At 40.7% G+C, this 19,119-nt stretch overlaps 1 protein-coding gene across 1 annotated transcript in view; it reads left to right on the forward strand.

The window, feature by feature from the left end:
- Window positions 1-9,185, forward strand: part of EDEM2 (ER degradation enhancing alpha-mannosidase like protein 2) — a 29,674-nt gene extending 20,489 nt beyond the window's left edge. Inside the window, exons 9-11 of the mRNA XM_041733122.1 lie at window positions 3,509-3,653; window positions 6,649-6,770; window positions 8,625-9,185. Coding sequence (XP_041589056.1) covers window positions 3,509-3,653; window positions 6,649-6,770; window positions 8,625-9,125 — 768 coding nt within the window. The 3' untranslated portion in view covers window positions 9,126-9,185. The remainder of the gene's footprint in view (window positions 1-3,508; window positions 3,654-6,648; window positions 6,771-8,624) is intronic.
- The last annotated feature ends 9,934 nt before the right edge of the window (window positions 9,186-19,119 follow it).

Consider the following 19,119-nt stretch of genomic DNA (forward strand, 5'->3'; position numbering starts at 1 on the left):
GGAGTAGGGAGAGGGAGAGAGAATCTTAAGCAGGCTCCATGCCTAATGTAGAGCTGGTGGGGTTCCATATCATGACCTGAGCCAAAATCAAGAGTTGGACACTTAACCGACTGAGCTATCCAGGTACCCGTTATTTGGTTCTTTATAATCATTGACTTAATAGATTGAACTATATAAAACTGCCAGTATTCCACTCTTTGACCTACAAAAAATGGCAATACTATACATACAGTTCATTCTTTATGTAATGAAAATCTTGTAATCTGTCATCAGAAATCATTTGTAATGATCCCTTTGCTGGCAATTTATCCAGTTCCTCTTCCAGTTTTTTGAAGGCATAGTATTAGAAACCATCTGATATGCAAAAGAATTTATTATGCAGTGGTTAGAGTCATTCCTTTTTTCCAATAACTACACCTAAATGTAGTTAATTTAAATGTAACCTAGTTAGGTGTTCAGGAAGTCCTTATTCCCCAGAACAGTGTTCCACAGGAAGGTTAGAGATTGCTGGTGGGTACACTTTGCAGGCAATAAAATGGCAGAAGGATAACTGTGAAGGAAACAATGAAAATAGATAGCTTGCCTTTGTGTTACAAGCATTTTTTTCGGGCAGATCCAGTTCAGGAAAGTAGAGGATCTGGAAATCTATTGCCTTGAAACTATTTGTGACTACATTCCTCTTGGGAAACTTTGTACAACTCAGACATATCACTGATCACACCCTTTGACCCTGTGAAATTCCATGTCTGTGCATGTTCCCCAAGAAAATAATTCAAGAGGGAAAGATGTGTCATGTATACAGATATTCCTAGCAGCAAAGTTCTTGACAAAGAAAACCTAGAAATGATCCAAATGCCCACTAACAGAGGAAAAAATGAATGATTGTATTTTAATAGAATTGGTCACTATACAACTTTAATAAAAAAATATGTAAACTCCTGTTACATGAAGAGGTAGTGAATAAGAATTAAGAAAATATGAGTGAATGAAACATACCATTGAACCATAGTGAGAAATTAGAAATGATACTTATTTTTTTTTAAGTTTGATTCTTTAAGTAGATTTAACAATAACAAAAATACACATGAAGACATTATGTGTAAACTGATTACAAAAAAAAAAATAAACTGATTACAACTGTATTGAGTTTGTACATTAAGGAATAGAAGAAGACAAAGAGTTTGGTTTTGTACATCAAGGAATAGAAGACAAAAATGTAAATGGCTGATACTGTAAGATTAAGAAAGAGATTGTCTTCTTATTCCTGTATGTTTTAAAAAAATACTTATATCACTGAATAGAATACAAATTGGAAAGATAGATATCCAAACTATGTTATCTGTGTGGTGAGGTTAAGGTGACTTTTTTATACCTTTATTTTTCAAATTTCCTAAAATGTAAATTAAGAAAATAAAAGAGAGGGTGTGATTAGCAAGTGTTTCATCTCCATTGGTGTGGTACTTTTTCCTGACTTGACCGGGGATCATGGATTCATTCTCTGTGAGAGTATAACACAAATAGGGGCACCTGGGTGACTCAGTCAGTTGAACATCTGCCTTTGGCTCAGGTCATGAACCCAGAGTCCTGGGATCAAGCCCAAGCCCCACGTTGGGCTCCCTGCTTAGCGAGGAGCCTGCTTCTCCCTCTCCCTCTCCCGTCCCCTACTTGTGCTTTCTCTCTGTGTGTCAAATAAATAAATAAAATCCTTAGAAAAAAAATATATATACACACATATAACTAAGTTTATTGCACATCTAGCCAGTGCCTTGTAGTCTGTCTGGCACATAGAGGTGATAAATATTTACCAGAGAATAATTTAGGTGCTAGGCACTTTACACACAATTATCACAACACACTCAGGTGAACATTGCTTTATAGATGAAGAAAGGAGGCTCTGATATGTACAATTTGTTCTTCATTTATTCAACAAATATTTGAATGCCTGCTGTGTTCCAGGCCCTGCCCTTGTGCAGTTTATAGAATGAAACACACACAAAAAAAATTAAGTAGACAAATGCATAAAATAATAAGTTGCCTTGAAGAATACTAAATGAGAGGCTGAAAAAGAGTGTTGGATGGGGACTTAACTTGGGAAGGCCTCTCAGAAGTGTGATACCAAAGCTGGTATCTCACAAATCAGAGATGGGGGATTATGTTCCAGACAGAGGAAATGTCATGTGTGAAGGTCCTGAGACAGGAAAGATTTGGGTGTTTCTCAGAAACAGAGAAGAGTGGTATGGCTGCAGTCTAAAGGAGGGAAGCCCCTGAGAAGCCCTGAGGTCTGGAGTATGTAGTAAGGCAGTCACTCTGGCTGCATCGGGGAGAGTACACTGGAGAGGGACAGGAGGGATGACAAGTGGTTAGAGCAGCGAGAAGACTGTGGGGATGATCCTAACATGAGATGCTGGTGACCAGAGCAGGTAATGGTGCTGGAGGTACAGAGAGAGAAATCTTGCTGTTTTAGAAATGGAATTGACAGGAGTTGCTGATGGAACGGATGGGGGTGGGGGAAAGGAGCTGTCAAAGATGACCACCATTTGCTAAGTGCCATTTACAAAGAAGGGTGAGGTGACACTAGGGAGGCAACTTTGTGGGAAAGTGAGGAAGCCAAGAGCTTTGTTTGGGAAATGTTAAGTTTGTCCTATCCATGAGGCACCTGAAGGAGATGTCAATAAGGTCAGCTATTTCTCTGCAAGCTTATGTTACTATTAATAGCTGTTTAGCAACAGCTGGTAAAATGACAAATGCATATACTTTCCAACCCAGCAATCCTAATTCTGGACATTTGTCTAATAGGTAAATTTTGCACATATCTGAGGTGACATGTGTACAACGTTATTTACTACACTATTGATCTAACGAATAGCAAAACATCAGAACCCATCCAGCTGGCTGTTACTAAGGAACTAGTTAAATTGTGGTCCAAGCAGTGGAATACTGTGCAACTGTATAAATAGGAGGGGGAGCTTTTTATGTACTTACATGGAAAAATCAAAATCTACTGTTTAATGCATAAAAGAAAGTATAGAACCACATATTTAATAAGCTATTTTTTATGTGGGGAAAATAATACAGTCTCATACATATTTCTGTTTACAAACAAATACAAATTGATTCAGGATATAGGGTAGGAGTGAGACTTAGTAAAATCAACCTTTTTCCTATTCTTAAAATTTTGAACCAGATAGCTGACTTACCTGTTTACCGGTTTAGTAGCCGGTCTTGACTGAGCAGGGACTTTGAATACAAACGAAACTCTGCCCCTCACAGTAACTTAGATGCTTCGTGTTTTGCATCGGAGAGATGAGGTTCAGAGAAGGTAAGTGTCTGGCGCAAGGCCACACAATGAATAAATGGCTGACTCAGTTTGATCGCAGGCTTTTGTGATGCCAAAGCCTTTGCTGTCTCTTCCCTGAATTGTATGTGGGGTTTGGTAGGTGGAGTTTTTTTTGTATGTGGGTTTTTATGCCTGGTAACTGCCTGCTTGACAACCACTTCTGTCCTCCAGAGCCTCATTGGGGACATTGACAATGCTATGAGGACCTTCCTCAACTACTACACTGTATGGAAGCAGTTTGGGGGGCTCCCAGAATTCTACAACATTCCTCAGGGATACACAGTAGAGAAGCGAGAGGGCTACCCTCTTCGGCCAGGTAAGCCACATCTCTGGCCCATCACAGCACCTGCAGTCTCTGGTTCTTGGAACCCCAAACCCTCATGTGTCTGTGAGGCTCCATAAATTACAAGTGTTCACAAGCTAATGCTTTTCCCCATCTGATGCTTTCAGTGGCTCTGGATGATTTTATTTATCCATATATTTTCAGATAAGGAAACTGAACCTGGTGGGTTGAACTGGCTTGTCCAAGACTAAGTATAGGAGGTAGGACGGGAACCTGGGCCTCTTAACTAAATCTTAGGCTCCTTCAAACTCGGGCAACTGAGTGCAAAGGGAAGAGCCAGGTTGACTCCTTTTGGGTTCTTGCCATCAGAATTTCAGAAATGTAGACAAACTTCCTAAGTCACTGGGTCAGGTGAGTTAGGCTTTTGGGGTACAGAGTTTTAGAACTCGGGAATAGGCCTTAGGAATGAATCATCTGGTCTCATCCACCTCCCCAAGTGCAGTTCAGGAATCAAAGCACAGAGTAGGAAGGTATTCCACATTTGATAACTGTCTTAAAGTTCCCTTCCAGCTCTGACCCTCTGATTCACTGCAGGGAAGGTAAACACTGCAAGGAGAAGGGGAAGGGGATGGGGAGCAGAGGAAGGAAGCTTAGTCAGCACACATAGTCATCCCCCACTCTGAAATGGGTTACATTCCTATTGTTGGACTCTTCCCCCCTTCCCACCTGAATGCCTCTGAGCTGTGGGACAGGCCTTCTGGCGCCTTCTGCACATTCTGCCCTCCTCTACCCCACTTCCTTCCTCCTCTAGCTCAAGAGATTGTCGTGGGAGTTTTGGAGGGGGATCAGAAGAGGAAGTAAAACAGCAGCTACAAAGAGCGTTAGTCACTTTGATTCCTCAAGGCTACTGTTCTCAGTATTTCTCATGCATTTATTCTCACAGCTTTTTCTTCTCTTTTAAGAGAAAACTCTCAGAGGTGCCATACCCAGTATTACCAATAGATAAAATGAAGACGGTTTGGGACTAAATGTGGGATGTAGGCTTGTACATTCTCAGAGTTAGAGGGAACCTGAGAGGCCTTCTAATTGCAATTCCCGTCATTGCCCTGGCAAGCAGTTATCTGCTCTTGTTCACTTAGCACCAGTGACAGGGAGCTCACTGCTTCCAGAGCACCCTGTTCCATTTGCAGGATAGGCTGGCAGGAGGGCACCAGTGGAAAGTAAGGCAGCACAGCCAGGAATCCAGTAATTCCCTAGTCCAGTCATCCTTCCTACCCCACAGAAATAGTGATTGGGAGGTAAGGTACTGCTCTTTCATTAGATTGGCCAGTGTCCTCCTCTGTATGCTCGCTCTGGTATGTGTATCTGATCAGCAGTATTGAGGCACAGTACTTGGCCAAAGGTCTCTGAGGGCCTTTACCTCCCCACCTAAGTCCAAATCTAAGCCTTGGGCTGCCACCCTGTTCTAGAGAGTTGGCTGATATACAAGAAATTAAAGCAATGACAGCAGACATAGGCCCATATCTGAGGAAGAGAAAACAAGATGGCTGGCCCTGGGTGCACTGAGCCAGCCAGGTGCTAGCAGCAGAACAGGAGGCTTCCCCGGAGGACTCTTTTCTTTCTTTGAACATACACAGTGTTCACTTATCAGTAAATGTGCCCCAATCTGTATCTTTGAATATGAGCAGTTAAATTAGCAATTGTGCAGAGACCCATGAGATAAAGGGAGGGAAAGCTTGGAGAGAACTGGGAGACAGCCATAGATCTTTTTTTCCAAAAGTAAGAAATGGAGTTTGCAGTAATAAATCAACAGGAGAAAAGTGCTGATCGAGGTCCAGGAGGAAGCAGGGGAGGAGATTGGGAGGAAAGATTGGTCTAGGGAGGGGAACGTTCTCTCCTCTCTGAGAAAGACAAATGAAGAAATAGAAAAGTCTGTTGAGCTGTACCCTCCCACCAGTGAGGCCACCCTGGAAGTTATATCTTTCTTTTCCATACTAGCTCTTCAGATATTTGAAAGCAATTAACACATATTTCTGTGTTTTCTTTTCTCCAGAATAAATTTTCTCAGCAGATAGACTCCTGTTGGCTAATATTCATCCAAAAGTGGGCCCCATGTCTGAATGCCAGATTCCAATTGTGGTTGTAGAATCGAACAGGGCTATCACTGTGTTCCGGGCCCAGTGAACTGGTGGCTTTTTCTTTGTTAGATTGAAGATTGACTCTTGAATATCTTAACCGTCTTTTTGTCCATCCCATCTTAGAAAGGGCCTCATAATGACAAGCTCTTACTCTTAAGTTTTAGGATTAGGTTAGGCTGTGAGTGACAGAAAGTGAGTAGTAGCTTAATTAAGACAGACATTATGGGCGCCTGGGTGGCTCAGTCAGTCAAGTATCTGCCTTTGACTCAGGTCGTGATCCCGGAGTCCTGGGATCAAGCCTTATGCAGGGGTCCCTGTTCAAGGAGGAGTCTGTTTCTCCCTTTCCCTCTCCCCCTCCCTTCTGCTTATGCATGCTCTCTCCTTCTCTTTCTTTCTCTCTCAAATAAATAAATAAATAACATCTTTTAAAGAAAAAAGATAGACATTTATTTTTCCTTCACCTCTGGCCATATATGGCTCTTTATGGTGTCAGGGACCTTAATCCCACACCTGGCTGCTGGGAAGAGTTGTCAGTCTGAACAATTGTGTGCTTGGCTATGGTTAAGGATTCTGTTACTAAGGAAGAAGGGGGGCACAAATATTGGGAGACAGAGAGTAGCCTTTGCTACCTCCCTGTCCCAGAACCTGACTGCCTCTCTCTCCATTAGGATGGGAGTCCATAGACAGTTTTAATGCTGATCTCCACTAAGCTTCAGGCTTTGGGGATGTTGGCTCTGGAAACTCAGCATTGAGGAAGCTGTCCCATATTCCTCCTTGTTGGGGCCTGATGGATAAGGTATGGAGGGGAGGAGTCTCTCACTGCCCAAAGTGGGCTTTGGGCCTTCCCTGCTCAGCTCCTGGATGAGAAGGGTCTGCCTCGGACTTTACAGAACTCATTGAGAGCGCAATGTACCTCTACCGTGCCACGGGGGATCCCACCCTCTTGGAACTCGGAAGAGATGCTGTGGAATCCATTGAAAAAATCAGCAAGGTGGAGTGTGGATTTGCTACAGTAAGTGTTTCCATGGGCCCAAGGGCTGAGAAATGTCTCCCCCTGCTGCTAAAAAGCCTCTGGAATGTTAGTACTGAAGGGACCTCCGAGATGGACACATGACTATTTGACAAGGGTAAATTTTGTGAAAAGTTTTGTGGAAAGGCCTATAAGTTGAATTCTGGAAGGGAAACAGAGTCCCATAGCTGTATATTCAAACCTGGAGGTCCTTAATGAAATAGTCCTAGTAGTTTCACAGATGCTTACTGAATGTCTTTTGTGTGCCAGGTACTATGCTAGACTGAGGGTCCTAGCAATGAAAAAGACCAAGCCCCTGAGCTGACAATTTAGTAGGAAAAACAACGAACGTGTATCTGAGAGACAGAAAGAAGGCCAGTATGGTTGGAGTGGAGTGAGCAAGGAGGGAAAGGAAGAGAGAAGTCCCAGAGGGAGGCAATGGGTAAATCATATAGGTATTGCATTTTGTTCTGCTGAAAATGAGAAGCCTTGGTAGGATTGACTGCAGAGCAGTGACATGATCTGCCTTGTGTTTTAGGAAGATCACTCTAGCTGCTCTGTGGAAAAGGGATTGAGAGGGTCAAGGATAAGAGCCATGTCACATCCTTAGAGGGACCCAAGCAGGCAAGCTATAAATAAATCACCATTACAGACATGTAAAAACCAGATGTGTAAGAAAATTGTCTGGAAGAAAATTCACCAAAAAGTGAATTTTTAGGGTATGGTATTAAAAACAGGTCCCCCCCCCCCCCAAAAAAAAAATCCTTTTTCAAAATTTTATAAAGTGGTTATATTCTGTAAGTAGAATATATATACATCTATTTAAAGAAAAGACCTACTTATGTAGAGGAAAAATAAAGCAATGATATGTTTTAGTGTCTAATATGTTGTATTTTGTGAAAAGCCAAAGTGGATAAGTCCACTGGGGACTTTGTAAGAACACTTGACTTATTTCCATGAAAATGAAAGCCCTCTGGAGCTCTTCCAAGGAAAATGATGGGAATAGGCGTCAGACTCCTTAGCCTTTGACAAATAATCACTCTTGGTACATCAAGTCCATATTTTAGTCACATTTTTTGGTGAAAAATAGATGTCCACTGAGTATTCATTTTAAGACCATGTATTTCTAATTCTGAGATGAGAAAATAAGTGTAAGAAGTAAACTTATTCATCCATGACTATAAACTTAACATGAATTTTTCTTCATAAAGACTTCTAATTAGTTGTTACAGTGGCAAAAACTTGATAACCACCTCAATGCCCATCAAGGGAGAGTAGTGAAGTAAATGATGCTACATTTTTTACAATGTCATTAAAGGGGATGAACACATCTGTGTATGTCACAACAAAGGTAGGATAAAGGGGAGAGAAATTGTCATGTGGCCTCGGGAGGTTAGGGAGGACCCTGTGATGAGATAGTATCTGAGCAGAGACCTCAAAGCAGTGAGGGAGCAAGCTGTCTGAAGGACAGAGTGCTCCAGGCCCAAAGAACAAGCAACGTGGAGCACCTGGGGTGGGAGTGCGCAGGCTTGCCGACGAGGGAACAGCAAGGCCATTGGCTGGACTCTCCAGAACAAGGGAGAGAGCATGGAAGAGGGCAGAGAGAGAGCAAGGGACAGGACACGAGGACCTGTAAGGACTTTGATTTTTAGTCTGCATTAAGTGGGATGTCCGCAGAGGGTTTTCACTGGAGGAGTGATAGCTGAGACTTAGTCTGTGACTGTACTTTAGGGTTCCAAGCCCTGGGGTTGGTGCTCAGCTGCTAAGTAGCAGGGCAGGAGTTCCTAACGCAGCCCCCTGGCCCTCCCCTTCCTGGGTGATGCTGGTTCTGACCCGCTTCCCTCTTCCTTGCGGCAGATCAAAGATCTGCGAGACCACAAACTGGACAACCGCATGGAGTCTTTCTTCCTGGCCGAGACTGTGAAATACCTCTACCTTCTGTTTGACCCCACCAACTTCATCCACAATAACGGCTCCACCTTCGATACGGTGATAACCCCCTATGGGGAGTGCATCCTGGGCGCAGGGGGTTACATCTTCAACACAGAGGCACACCCCATTGACCCCGCAGCTCTGCACTGCTGCCAGAGGCTGAAGGAAGAGCAGTGGGAAGTGGAAGACTTGATGAGGGAATTCTACTCTCTCAAGCGGAACAGGTCGAGGTTTCAGAAAAAAACGATGAGCTCGGGGCCATGGCAACCTCCAACAGGGGCAGGCACGTTCTCCTCACCTGAAAGCCAAGACCAGATGAGGGAGAAGAAGCCTGCCAAGCAGAAGGTCCCGCTGCTCAGCTGCCCGAGTCAGCCCTTTACCTCCAAGTTGGCATTACTGGGACAGGTTTTCCTGGACTCCTCATAACCACTGGACGATTTTTTTTCTTTTGTGTTTGAACTATAACAATAAATCTGCTTTTGACAATTGTGTCTTTTTATTTTACATATCAGATTGTCTCAAGAGATTTTGTTAAAAGATTCATGGCTTTAAAAAAAAAATGTGAATCTAATTTCTTTTTCTCATACAGGTGGAGAAACAGCTGAACCCAAAGTCAGTCCACTCCACAGATACCAGGGGTTGATGGTTGGATCTCTCTTCCTTTCAAGGCTCCCCTCTTCCAGTATTTCGGGGGAGGGCCTTGTTATGAATGTGTTTATCATACTCTTACCCCAGCTGGTGTTTCTGCCCTTTACCAAGAACCAGTCTTGTACACACTCACCAGCCCTCGCACCAGCACAGGCATCCAGTGTGGAGGAGGCGAGGTTTTTATTCTTGGGAAAACTAAATTCTAGCAGAGAGAAATAAATTAGTAGATAGTGTAAAATCACATTGTGGCAAGTGCCATAAAGATAATAGGATATATGCTAGAAAATAATGGGGAGAGGTAGTCTCCGTTAGGGTAGGCAAGGATGGCCTCTGTAGAAGTGAGTTTTCAAACATTTAATTATGAAAAATTGACAATAAACAAGTGTGGAGAACAGAATAACCCCTAATCCATGCTAGACCATCTTATCCATAAGTATTTCAGAATGAACCTCCAAAACACACCATAAAAATCAACAATTGTTTCTTAATAATCTCCGAGTCTCTATGTTCAATTTTTTTAATTGTTTTACAGTTTGTTTGAATCAGGATCCAAACAGGATACATGTATTTGCAATCAGATGATCCATTTCTGAATTTTCTTCTGGTCTATAGGTGTTCTCTTATTTTTTAAAAAATGAGTTTTGTTGAGACATAATTTACACATAATAGATTGCACCCAGTTCATACATTTTCATGTTTTGGCAAACTTAGACACCCATGTAATCACGACCACAATCAAGATACAGAGGAGGGCTCTCCCACAGACATTTCTGGGATGATGGAATGTTCTAAAAGAACAATTAGAATTATTTTACTATCCCATAGAGTAGGCACTTCGTGTGCCTGTTGAACTCTAGAAATGTGGCTCTATGACTGAGGAACTGAATTTATTAATTTTTGGCAAACTTTATGTTTTAGAAGTTATAGGCTCACATCAGTCTTAAGCAGAATGTATAGAGATTTCCTATGTACCCATTGCCCCCATGCCTGCATAGCCTCCCCCATTAGGGACATCTCCTACCAGAATGGAAAATTGTTACAATCAATGATCCCACACTGGCACATCATTATCATCCAGAGTCCACAGTTTACCTTAAAGTTCACTCTTGGTGGTGTACATTACTGAGTTTTGACAAATGTGTAATGACATGTATTCACCATTATAGTATACAGAGTAGTTTCCCAACACTAATTTTCTCTGTGCTTTTCCCCTATTCACTCCTTTCTCCCCCAACTCCTCGCAACCACTGATCTTTTTACTGTCTCCGTAGTTTTGCCTTTTCCAAAATATCCTGTAGTAGTATGTAGCCTTTTCAGATTGGCTTCTTTCACTTAGTAACATGCATTTAGGTTTATTCCATGTCTCTTAGTGGTTTGATAGCTTGTTTCTTTTTAGAACATTGTCTGGATGTACCAGTTTATTAAACCATTCACCTACTGAAGCATCCTGGATACTTCCAAGGTTTGGCAAATTATGAATAAGCTGCTGTAAACGTCTGTGTGTAGGTTTTGCATGGATGTAAGTTTTCAACCCCTGTAGATAATTATCAAGGAGCATAATTGTTGGATCATATGGTAAGAGTATGTTTAGTTTTGTAAGAAACCACCAGACTCTTTTCCAAAGGGGCTGTGCTATTTTGCATTCCCTCCAGTAATGTATGACAGCACTTCTGTTTCTCCACATTCATACCAGATTTTGGCATTGTTAGTATTTTGAATTTGATTGAATTCAAATTCATTTGTATTTGATTCTGATTGGTATGTGGTAGTATCTCGTTCTAGTTTGCATTTGCCTAATAACACATGATGTGGAGCTTGTTTTCATATGCTTTTTTTTTTTTTTTTTTTTTTTTTTTGCCAACTATGCATCTTCTTTGGTGAGGTATCTGTTAAGGTCTTTGGCCTGTCTTTTAATCAAGTTTATTATTATTATTCAGCTTTAAGAGTTCTTTGCATATTCTGGATAAAAGTTCTTTATCATATATGTCTTGCAAATACTTTGTCTGTGGCTTGTCCTTTCATTCTCTTGAACTACCTCTTATTTTCATTGAAATTCATTTGTTGAAGGAACTACATTGTTAGTCCTACAGAATTTCTTTCTTTTTTTTTCCCAGAACTTCTGAAATAAAGAGTTTTGCTAATTGCATCCCTGTGGTGGTGTCTGATATGTATCTCTGGGTTTTGTTTTTGTCTTCTTTTCTTTTTCTTTTTTCTTGGTAAATTGATATTAAGACCTAGAGGCTTCATCAGATTCAGATTTTTTAAATTTTGTTTTTATTTTGCAAGAATGGTTCATAAGTGGTGTTGTATACTTCAGTCAGGGGCACATATGTTTGATTGTCTTTATAACAGTTTTTTTTTTTTTACTTTTTTTCTGTTCAAGTATAATTACTATAGAGTGTTATATTAGTTTCATGTGTACAATATGATTCAACAATTCTATACATTTCTCAGTGTTCATCAAAATAAGCATACTCCTATATATTTTTTATAAAGTTTTTAATATTAATAACAGTATAGTTAACAGACAGTGTCATGTTAGTTTCAGGTGTACAATATAGCAATTCAACCATTCTATATATTAGTCAGTGCTTATTAAAGTGCACTCCTTAATTCCCTTCAGCTATTTCACCCATCACCCCACCCACCTCCTCTCTCGTAACCATCAGTTTGTTCTCTATAGTTAAGAGTCTGTTTCCTGGTTTGTCTTTGCCTCTTTCTCTTTCTTTTTTCCTTTGCTCATTTGTTTTGTTTCTTAAATTCCACACATGAGTGAAATCATAATGGTCTTTATCTTTCTCTGACTGACTCATTTTGCTTAGCATTATACTCTCTAGCTCCATATATATTGTTGCAAATGACAACAATCTCATTATTTTTTATAGCTAAATAATATTGTTTTATATACATATATATCTTATATATATCTCACATCTTTATATATTCATCAATCAATGAGCACTTAGCTGCTTCCATATTTGCTATTGCAAATAGTGCTGCAATAAACATTGGGGTGATTTAGTGTTTTTGTATTTTTTTGGGTAAATACCCAGTAGTACAATTACTAGATCATACAGTAGTTCTGTTTTTAACTTCTGAGGAAACTCCATACTGTTTTCCAGAGTGGCTGTACCAGTTTGCATTCCCACCAGCAGTGTAAGAGGGTTCCCCTTTCTCTACATTCTCACCAACATGTTTCCTGTGTTGTTAATTTTAGCCATTCTGAGAGGTGTGAGGTGATATCTCATTTTAGTTTTGATTTGTATTTCCTTGGTGATGAGTAATGTTGAGCATCTTTTCATGTGTCTAGGGGCATCTGTATGTCTTCCTCAGAGAAATGTCTGTTCATGTCTTCTGCCTGTTTTTTAATTGGATTATTTGGGGGTTTTTTGGTGTTGAGTTGTACACGTTCTTTATATATTTTGGATACTAAACCTTTATCAGATATGTTGTTTATGAATACCTTCTCCCATTCCATAGGTTTTCTTTCAGTTTTGTTGATTGTTTTGTTTCCTTTGCTGTGCAGGAGCTTTTTATTTTGATGTAGTCCTAATAATTTCTTTTTGCTTTTGTTTCCCTTGCCTCAGGACACATATCTAGAAAGAAGTTTCTATGGTTGATGTCAGAAAAATTACTGTCTGTGCTCTCTTCTAGGGTTTTTATGGTTTCATGTCTCACATTTAGGTCCTTAATCCATCTTGAGTTTATTTTTGTGTATGGTATAAGAAAGTGGTCCAGTTTCATTCTTTTGCATGTTGCTGTCCAGTTTTCCCAACGTCTTTTGTTGAAGAGACTGTATTTTTCCCAGTGCTTATTATTTCTTCCTTTGTCAAAAATTAATTAACCAGGGCAGCCCGGGTGGCTCGGTTTAGTGTCGCCTTCAGCCCAGAGCATGATCCTGGAGACCCGGGATCAAGTCCCATGTCAGGCTCTTTGTGTGGGGCCTGCTTCTCCCTCTGCCTGTGTCTCTGCCTCTCTCTGTGTCTCTCATGAATAAATAAATAAAATCTTTTAAAAAATTAATTAACCATATAACTGTGGCTTTATTTCTGGGTTTTCTATTCTGTTTCTTGGCCTATGTGTCTATTTTTGTGCCAGTACCATACTGTTTTCATTATTACAGCTTTGTAATATAACTTGAAGTCTGGAATTGTAATACCTCCGTTTTTTTTTTTTTTTTTTTCTTTTTCAAGATTGCTTTGGCTATTCAGGGTCTTTTGTAGTTCCATACAAATTTTAGGATTATTTGTTCTAGTTCCATGAAAAATGCTGTTGGTATTTTGATAGGGATTGCATTAAATGTGTAGATTGCTTTGGGTAGTATAGACATTTTACAATATATTTCTTCCAATCCATGAACAAGGGTTGTGTTTTCATTTCTTTGTGGCATCTTCAATTTCTTTCATCAGTATATAGTTTTCAGAGTACCGGTCTCTCACCTCTTTGGTTAAGTTTATTCCTAGGTATTTTATTTTTGGTGCAGTTGTAAATGGGATTGTTTTCTTAAGTTCTCTTTCTGCTGCTTCTTATTAGTGTATAGAAATGCAACAGATTTCTGTACATTGATTTTGTATCCTGTGACTTTACTGAATTTATCTGTTCTAGTATTTTTTTGGTGGAGTCTTTAGGGTTTTCTATATACTAGTATATCTGCCAATGGTGAAAGTTTTACTTCTTTACCAATTTGAATGCCTTTTATTTCTTCCTGTTGTCTAATTGCTGTGGCTAGGACTTCCAGTACTATATTGAATAAAACTGGTGAGAGTGGACATCCTTATCTTGCTCCTGACCTGAGGGGGAAATGCTCAATGCTTCATTGAGTATGATGTTGGCTGTGTGTTTTTCATATAACACCTTCATTATGTTGAGATATGTTTCCTCTAAACCTACTTTGTTGAGAGTTTTTAATCATGAATGAATCTTGTACTTTGTCAAATGCTTTTTCTGCATCTACTGTGTTCTCCAAGACAATTCTTTTTTTTTTAACTATTTATTTATTTATTTATTTTTTATTTTTATTTTTTATGATAGTCACAGAGAGAGAGAGGCAGAGACATAGGCAGAGGGAGAAGCAGGCTCCATGCACCAGGAGCCCGACATGGGATTCGATCCAGGGTCTCCAGGATCGCGCCCTGGGCCAAAGGCAGGCGCCAAACCGCTGCGCCACCCAGGGATCCCTCCAAGACAATTCTTAATTTGTATAATTTTCTTTCCTCTCCTTTGCTCCACTTGGTTAGTTTCCATTTCCATTACTGTCTTCCAGGTTGTTAATTTGTTCCTCTGCTTTCTCTAGCCTCCTATTTATGCCATCAAATGTATTTTTTTTAGATTTTATTTTTAAGAGAGTGGTCTAGTTTCATTCTTCTGCATGTGGATGTCCAATTTTCCCAGCACCATTTATTGAAGAGACTGTCTCTTCCAGTGGATAGTCTTTCCTTCTTTATCGAATATTAGTTGACCACTCTCTTGCACCATACACAAAGATAAACTCAAAATGGATGAAAGATCTAAATATGAGACAAGATTCCATCAAAATACTAGAGGAGAACACAGGCAACACCCTTTTTGAACTCGGCCACAGTAACTTCTTACAATATACATCCACGAAGGCAAAAGAAACAAAAGCAAAAATGAACTATTGGGACTTCATCAAGATAAGAAGCTTTTGCACAGCAAAGGATACAGTCAACAAAACTAAAAGACAACCTACAGAATGGGAGAAGATATTTGCAAATGACGTATCAGATAAAGGGCTAGTTTCCAAGATCTAAAAAGAACTTATTAAACTCAACACCATAGAAACAAACAATCCAATCATGAAATGGACAAAAGACATGAAGAGAAATCTCACAGAGGAAGACATGGACATGGCCAACACGCACATGAGAAAATGCTCTGCATCACTTGCCATCAGGGAAATACAAATCAAAACCACAATGAGATACCACCTCACACCAGTGAAAATGGGGAAAATTAACAAGGCAGGAAACCAAAAGTGTTGGAGAGGATGCGGAGAAAAGGGAACCCTCTTACACTGTTGATGGGAATGTGAACTGGTGCAGCCACTCTGGAAAACTGTGTGGAGGTTCCTCACAGGGTTAAAAATAGACCTGCCCTACGACCCAGCAATTGCACTGCTGGGGATTTACCCCAAAGATACAGATGCAGTGAAACGCCGGGACACCTGCACCCCGATGTTTCTAGCAGCAATGTCCACAATAGCCAACTGTGGAAGGAGCCTCAGTGTCCATCGAAATATGAATGGATAAAGAAGATGTGGTTTATGTATACAATGGAATATTACTCAGCCATTAGAAATGACAAATACCCACCATTTGCTTCAACGTGGATGGAACTGGAGGGTGTTATGCTGAGTGAAATGAGTCAATCGGAGAAGGACAAACATTATATGTTCTCATTCATTTGGGGAATATAAATAATAGTGAAAGGGAATAGAAGGGAAGGGAGAAGAAATGGGTAGGAAATATCAGGAAGGGAGACAGAACATAAAGACTCCTAACTCTGGGAAGCAAACTAGGGGTGGTGGAAGGGGAGGAGGGCGGGGGGTGGGGGTGAATGGGTGACGGGCACTGATTGGGGCACTTGACGGGATGAGCACTGGGTGTTATTCTGTATGTTGGCAAATTGAACACCAATAAAAAATAAATTTATTATTTAAAAAACAACACTGTTAAATAAACCCTGTATGCAGCAGCCTGGAAAGAAAAACAAAGATTTTATTTTTAAGTAATCTCCACACTCAAAGTGGGCTCAAATTCATAACCCTGAAACCAAGGGTTACATGCTTCACCAACTGAACCAGCCAGGCACCCCCATCATTTATTGTGTTTTTCATCTGTTTTTTTTTCTTTTAATCTCTGTGTTAAGGGTCTCATTGATGTCCTCCACTCTTTTCTCAAGTTTGGTGAGTATCCTTATGATCATTACTTTAAATTCTCTATCAGGCATATTACCTATATTCATTTTGCTTTGGTCTCTTGCTGTGGTTTGGTTCTATTCTTTCATTTGGGAGATATTTCTCTGTCTCCTTACTTTGTCTGACCTTCTGTTAGGAAAGTCCGCTACTTCTCTTGGTCTTAATAGCCTTATAATGAAGTCTTGAAGTACCTGGAGTGCATTGTCCCCTGTTCCCCAGGGCCTGGCACTTCAGGAGTGTCTGCTATATGTGTATGTGCTTACCTGTTAAGTCTTGGCCTCTTTTCCCTTCAATCCAGTTGTCTGCAGAGGCTCTCTTTGCCTATTGTGGGCAGTGTTTGGTCCCCAGCAGGAGTGAGGTGTGTGCAGTGGTCTGCTTGGGAGTTGAGACCTTCCCCCACTGCTGCAGGAACCGCGGTCCCACAATACCTGCATTTTGGGAGATGTGATGTTGGCAAGGTTTGCCTTGGTCTTCAGTGTAGGACTGAGGCAAGCATGACTAGGAAGAGCAGATCCACTGAAGCATTGGCAAGTGGGCTTGGCATAAACAAATTAAGTAGCCAGTGTCTATACTGCACAGGTTCTCACATTGGCTGTTGTTTATGCTGGAGGGTGGGGGAGGGAAACCCACCTGACAGGTTCTTTGTTCATGGAATCGCCTTGTGATCCCTGTCTCTCTGGCTTGCTCTCAGATGAGCAAATCATTCTCCCAGCCATATGCCCCTGGCGTTTTTCAAACTGCTGGTTCCCCACAATATCTGGTTGGGCTGTTTGTCCTCCTATCTCTTTAAGAGAAGAGACTCTGCTCCCTAAGGCCTCTTGGCTCTCCTACAGCCAAGCCTATGGACTTTTAAAATTCCAAGCTTTCAGTTGATTGGGTTCCTCAGGTTTTCAAAGGCAAATGTCTTTTTTTTTTTTTTTTAAGATTTTATTTATTTATTCATAAGAGACAGAGAGAGAAAGAGAAAGAGAGGCAGAGACACAGGCAGAGGGAGAAGCAGGCTCCATGCAGGGAGCCTGATGTGGGACTCGATTCCGGATCTCTAGGATCACGCCTGGAAGTCAGCATTAAACCGCTGAGCCACCCAGGCTGCCATTAGAAATGACAAATACACACCATTTGCTTCGACGTGGATGGAACTGGAGGGTATTATGCTGAGTGAAATAAGTCAATCAGAGAAGGACAAACATTATATGGTCTCATTCATTCGGGGAATATAAAAAATAGTGAAAGGGAATAAAGGGGAAAGGAGAGAAAATGAGTGGGAAGTATCAGAGAGGGAGACAGAACATGAGAGACTCCTAACTCTGGGAAACGAACAAGGGGTGGTGGAAAGGGAGGTGGGTGGGGGGTGAGGGTGACTGGGTGATGGGCACTGAGGGGGGCACTTGATGGGATGAGCACTGGGTGTTATGCTATATGTTGGCAAATTGAACTCCAAAAAAAAAAAAAAAAAGAAGAAGAAGAAGAAAAAAAAACAAAGGCAAATATCATGGGGATTTGTCCTCCACATTGGTGTGGCTCACTGGTGTGACAGTATGTTTTCTGCCCTTCTCCATACCACGGTGGATGACTCCAGTCCGTTTCTTTCTTTTTTTTTTTTTCCAGTCCGTTTCATTCCCAGACTTCATCTTTGCCCTTTCAACCTTCTTAGATGTGGCCTCCTCTCAACCATTTAATTGTGGAGTTTGTTCTGCCAGTCATCAGTTTATTTTCTGGGTTATTTACACTGATGTGAATATTTTTAGTTGTATCCCTGGGACAAGGTGAGTTTAAGGACCTCCTACTCTACCATCTTCTCAGGGGACACTTTTTATTACTCTTTTTTTTGTTTTTTTTTTGTTTTCCAAAACAAATGTTTGCCTTGGTTATTTCTGTCAACTGTATGTTTGTTTTCTGTTGTCCTAATTTGGGCTTTTATTTTATTTCCTCCCTCCTGCTTTTTTCAAGTGATTCTGATTAAGTTGCTTGTTATTCTGGCATAACCTAGTGCATGGGATATCTTCCATTTGCCCCTCTGGATGTACTCTCCCCTCTTCATCCCAAGAGGGTAAATTGTTCTCCATTCCTGCAATCCTTGTATGAACTACATCAATGGGCTGGCTTGCTTGATGTCTGGCTTCCAACCAGAATCACAGTGAGGTGTCCAAGCAGGAGATTGGAGGGAGAGAGTAGAGTGTGGTCAAGACATTTATTCCCCTGTCTCCTTTCTGGCAGGGTTGCTTCAGGCTGGCTAGTTTCTCAGTTGAAGATCACTGTTTTTCTCTCAACTCTTTCTTTTCTTGTTAATGATAACCTTTCTAATTCCCTTGTTCCCTCAAGCTAGGGATGGTAATGACTATGCTATTACTAGCCCCAGATTGCTGAGTTATCCCTTGTGGTTTTCCTATGCTCTACCCATACCTTTGTAAATAGTCTTTTTAGTAAATCCTCCTCTAAACTTCCTAATTTGAATGAGTCATCTGTTTTCTCTTAGGTGCCTGACTAATACACCTAGAAACATTTATGACTGGTATATGTTCTTAATTTAAAGTCTAAAGTTAGGGGTGCCTGAGTGGTTCAGTCAGTTAAGCATCTGCCTTTGGCTCGGGTCATGATCCCAGGATCCTGCTCAGCAGAGGAGTCTGCTTCTCCCTCTCACTCTGCCTTTCCTTGTATTCTCTCTCTTGCTCACTCTCTCAAACAAATTAATAAAATTAAAGTCTAAAGTTAATCATTAACATTATATTTCTCTTAAATAAGAAAAAAAACATTAGATCAGCAAGGTTTCAGGATACAAGATCAATGCACAAAAATCAGTTTATTTCTATACAATTGCAATTAACAGTCCAGAAA

Source organism: Vulpes lagopus, chromosome 18 (assembly GCF_018345385.1).
Source record: "Vulpes lagopus strain Blue_001 chromosome 18, ASM1834538v1, whole genome shotgun sequence".
NCBI classification, from domain to species: domain Eukaryota; kingdom Metazoa; phylum Chordata; class Mammalia; order Carnivora; family Canidae; genus Vulpes; species Vulpes lagopus.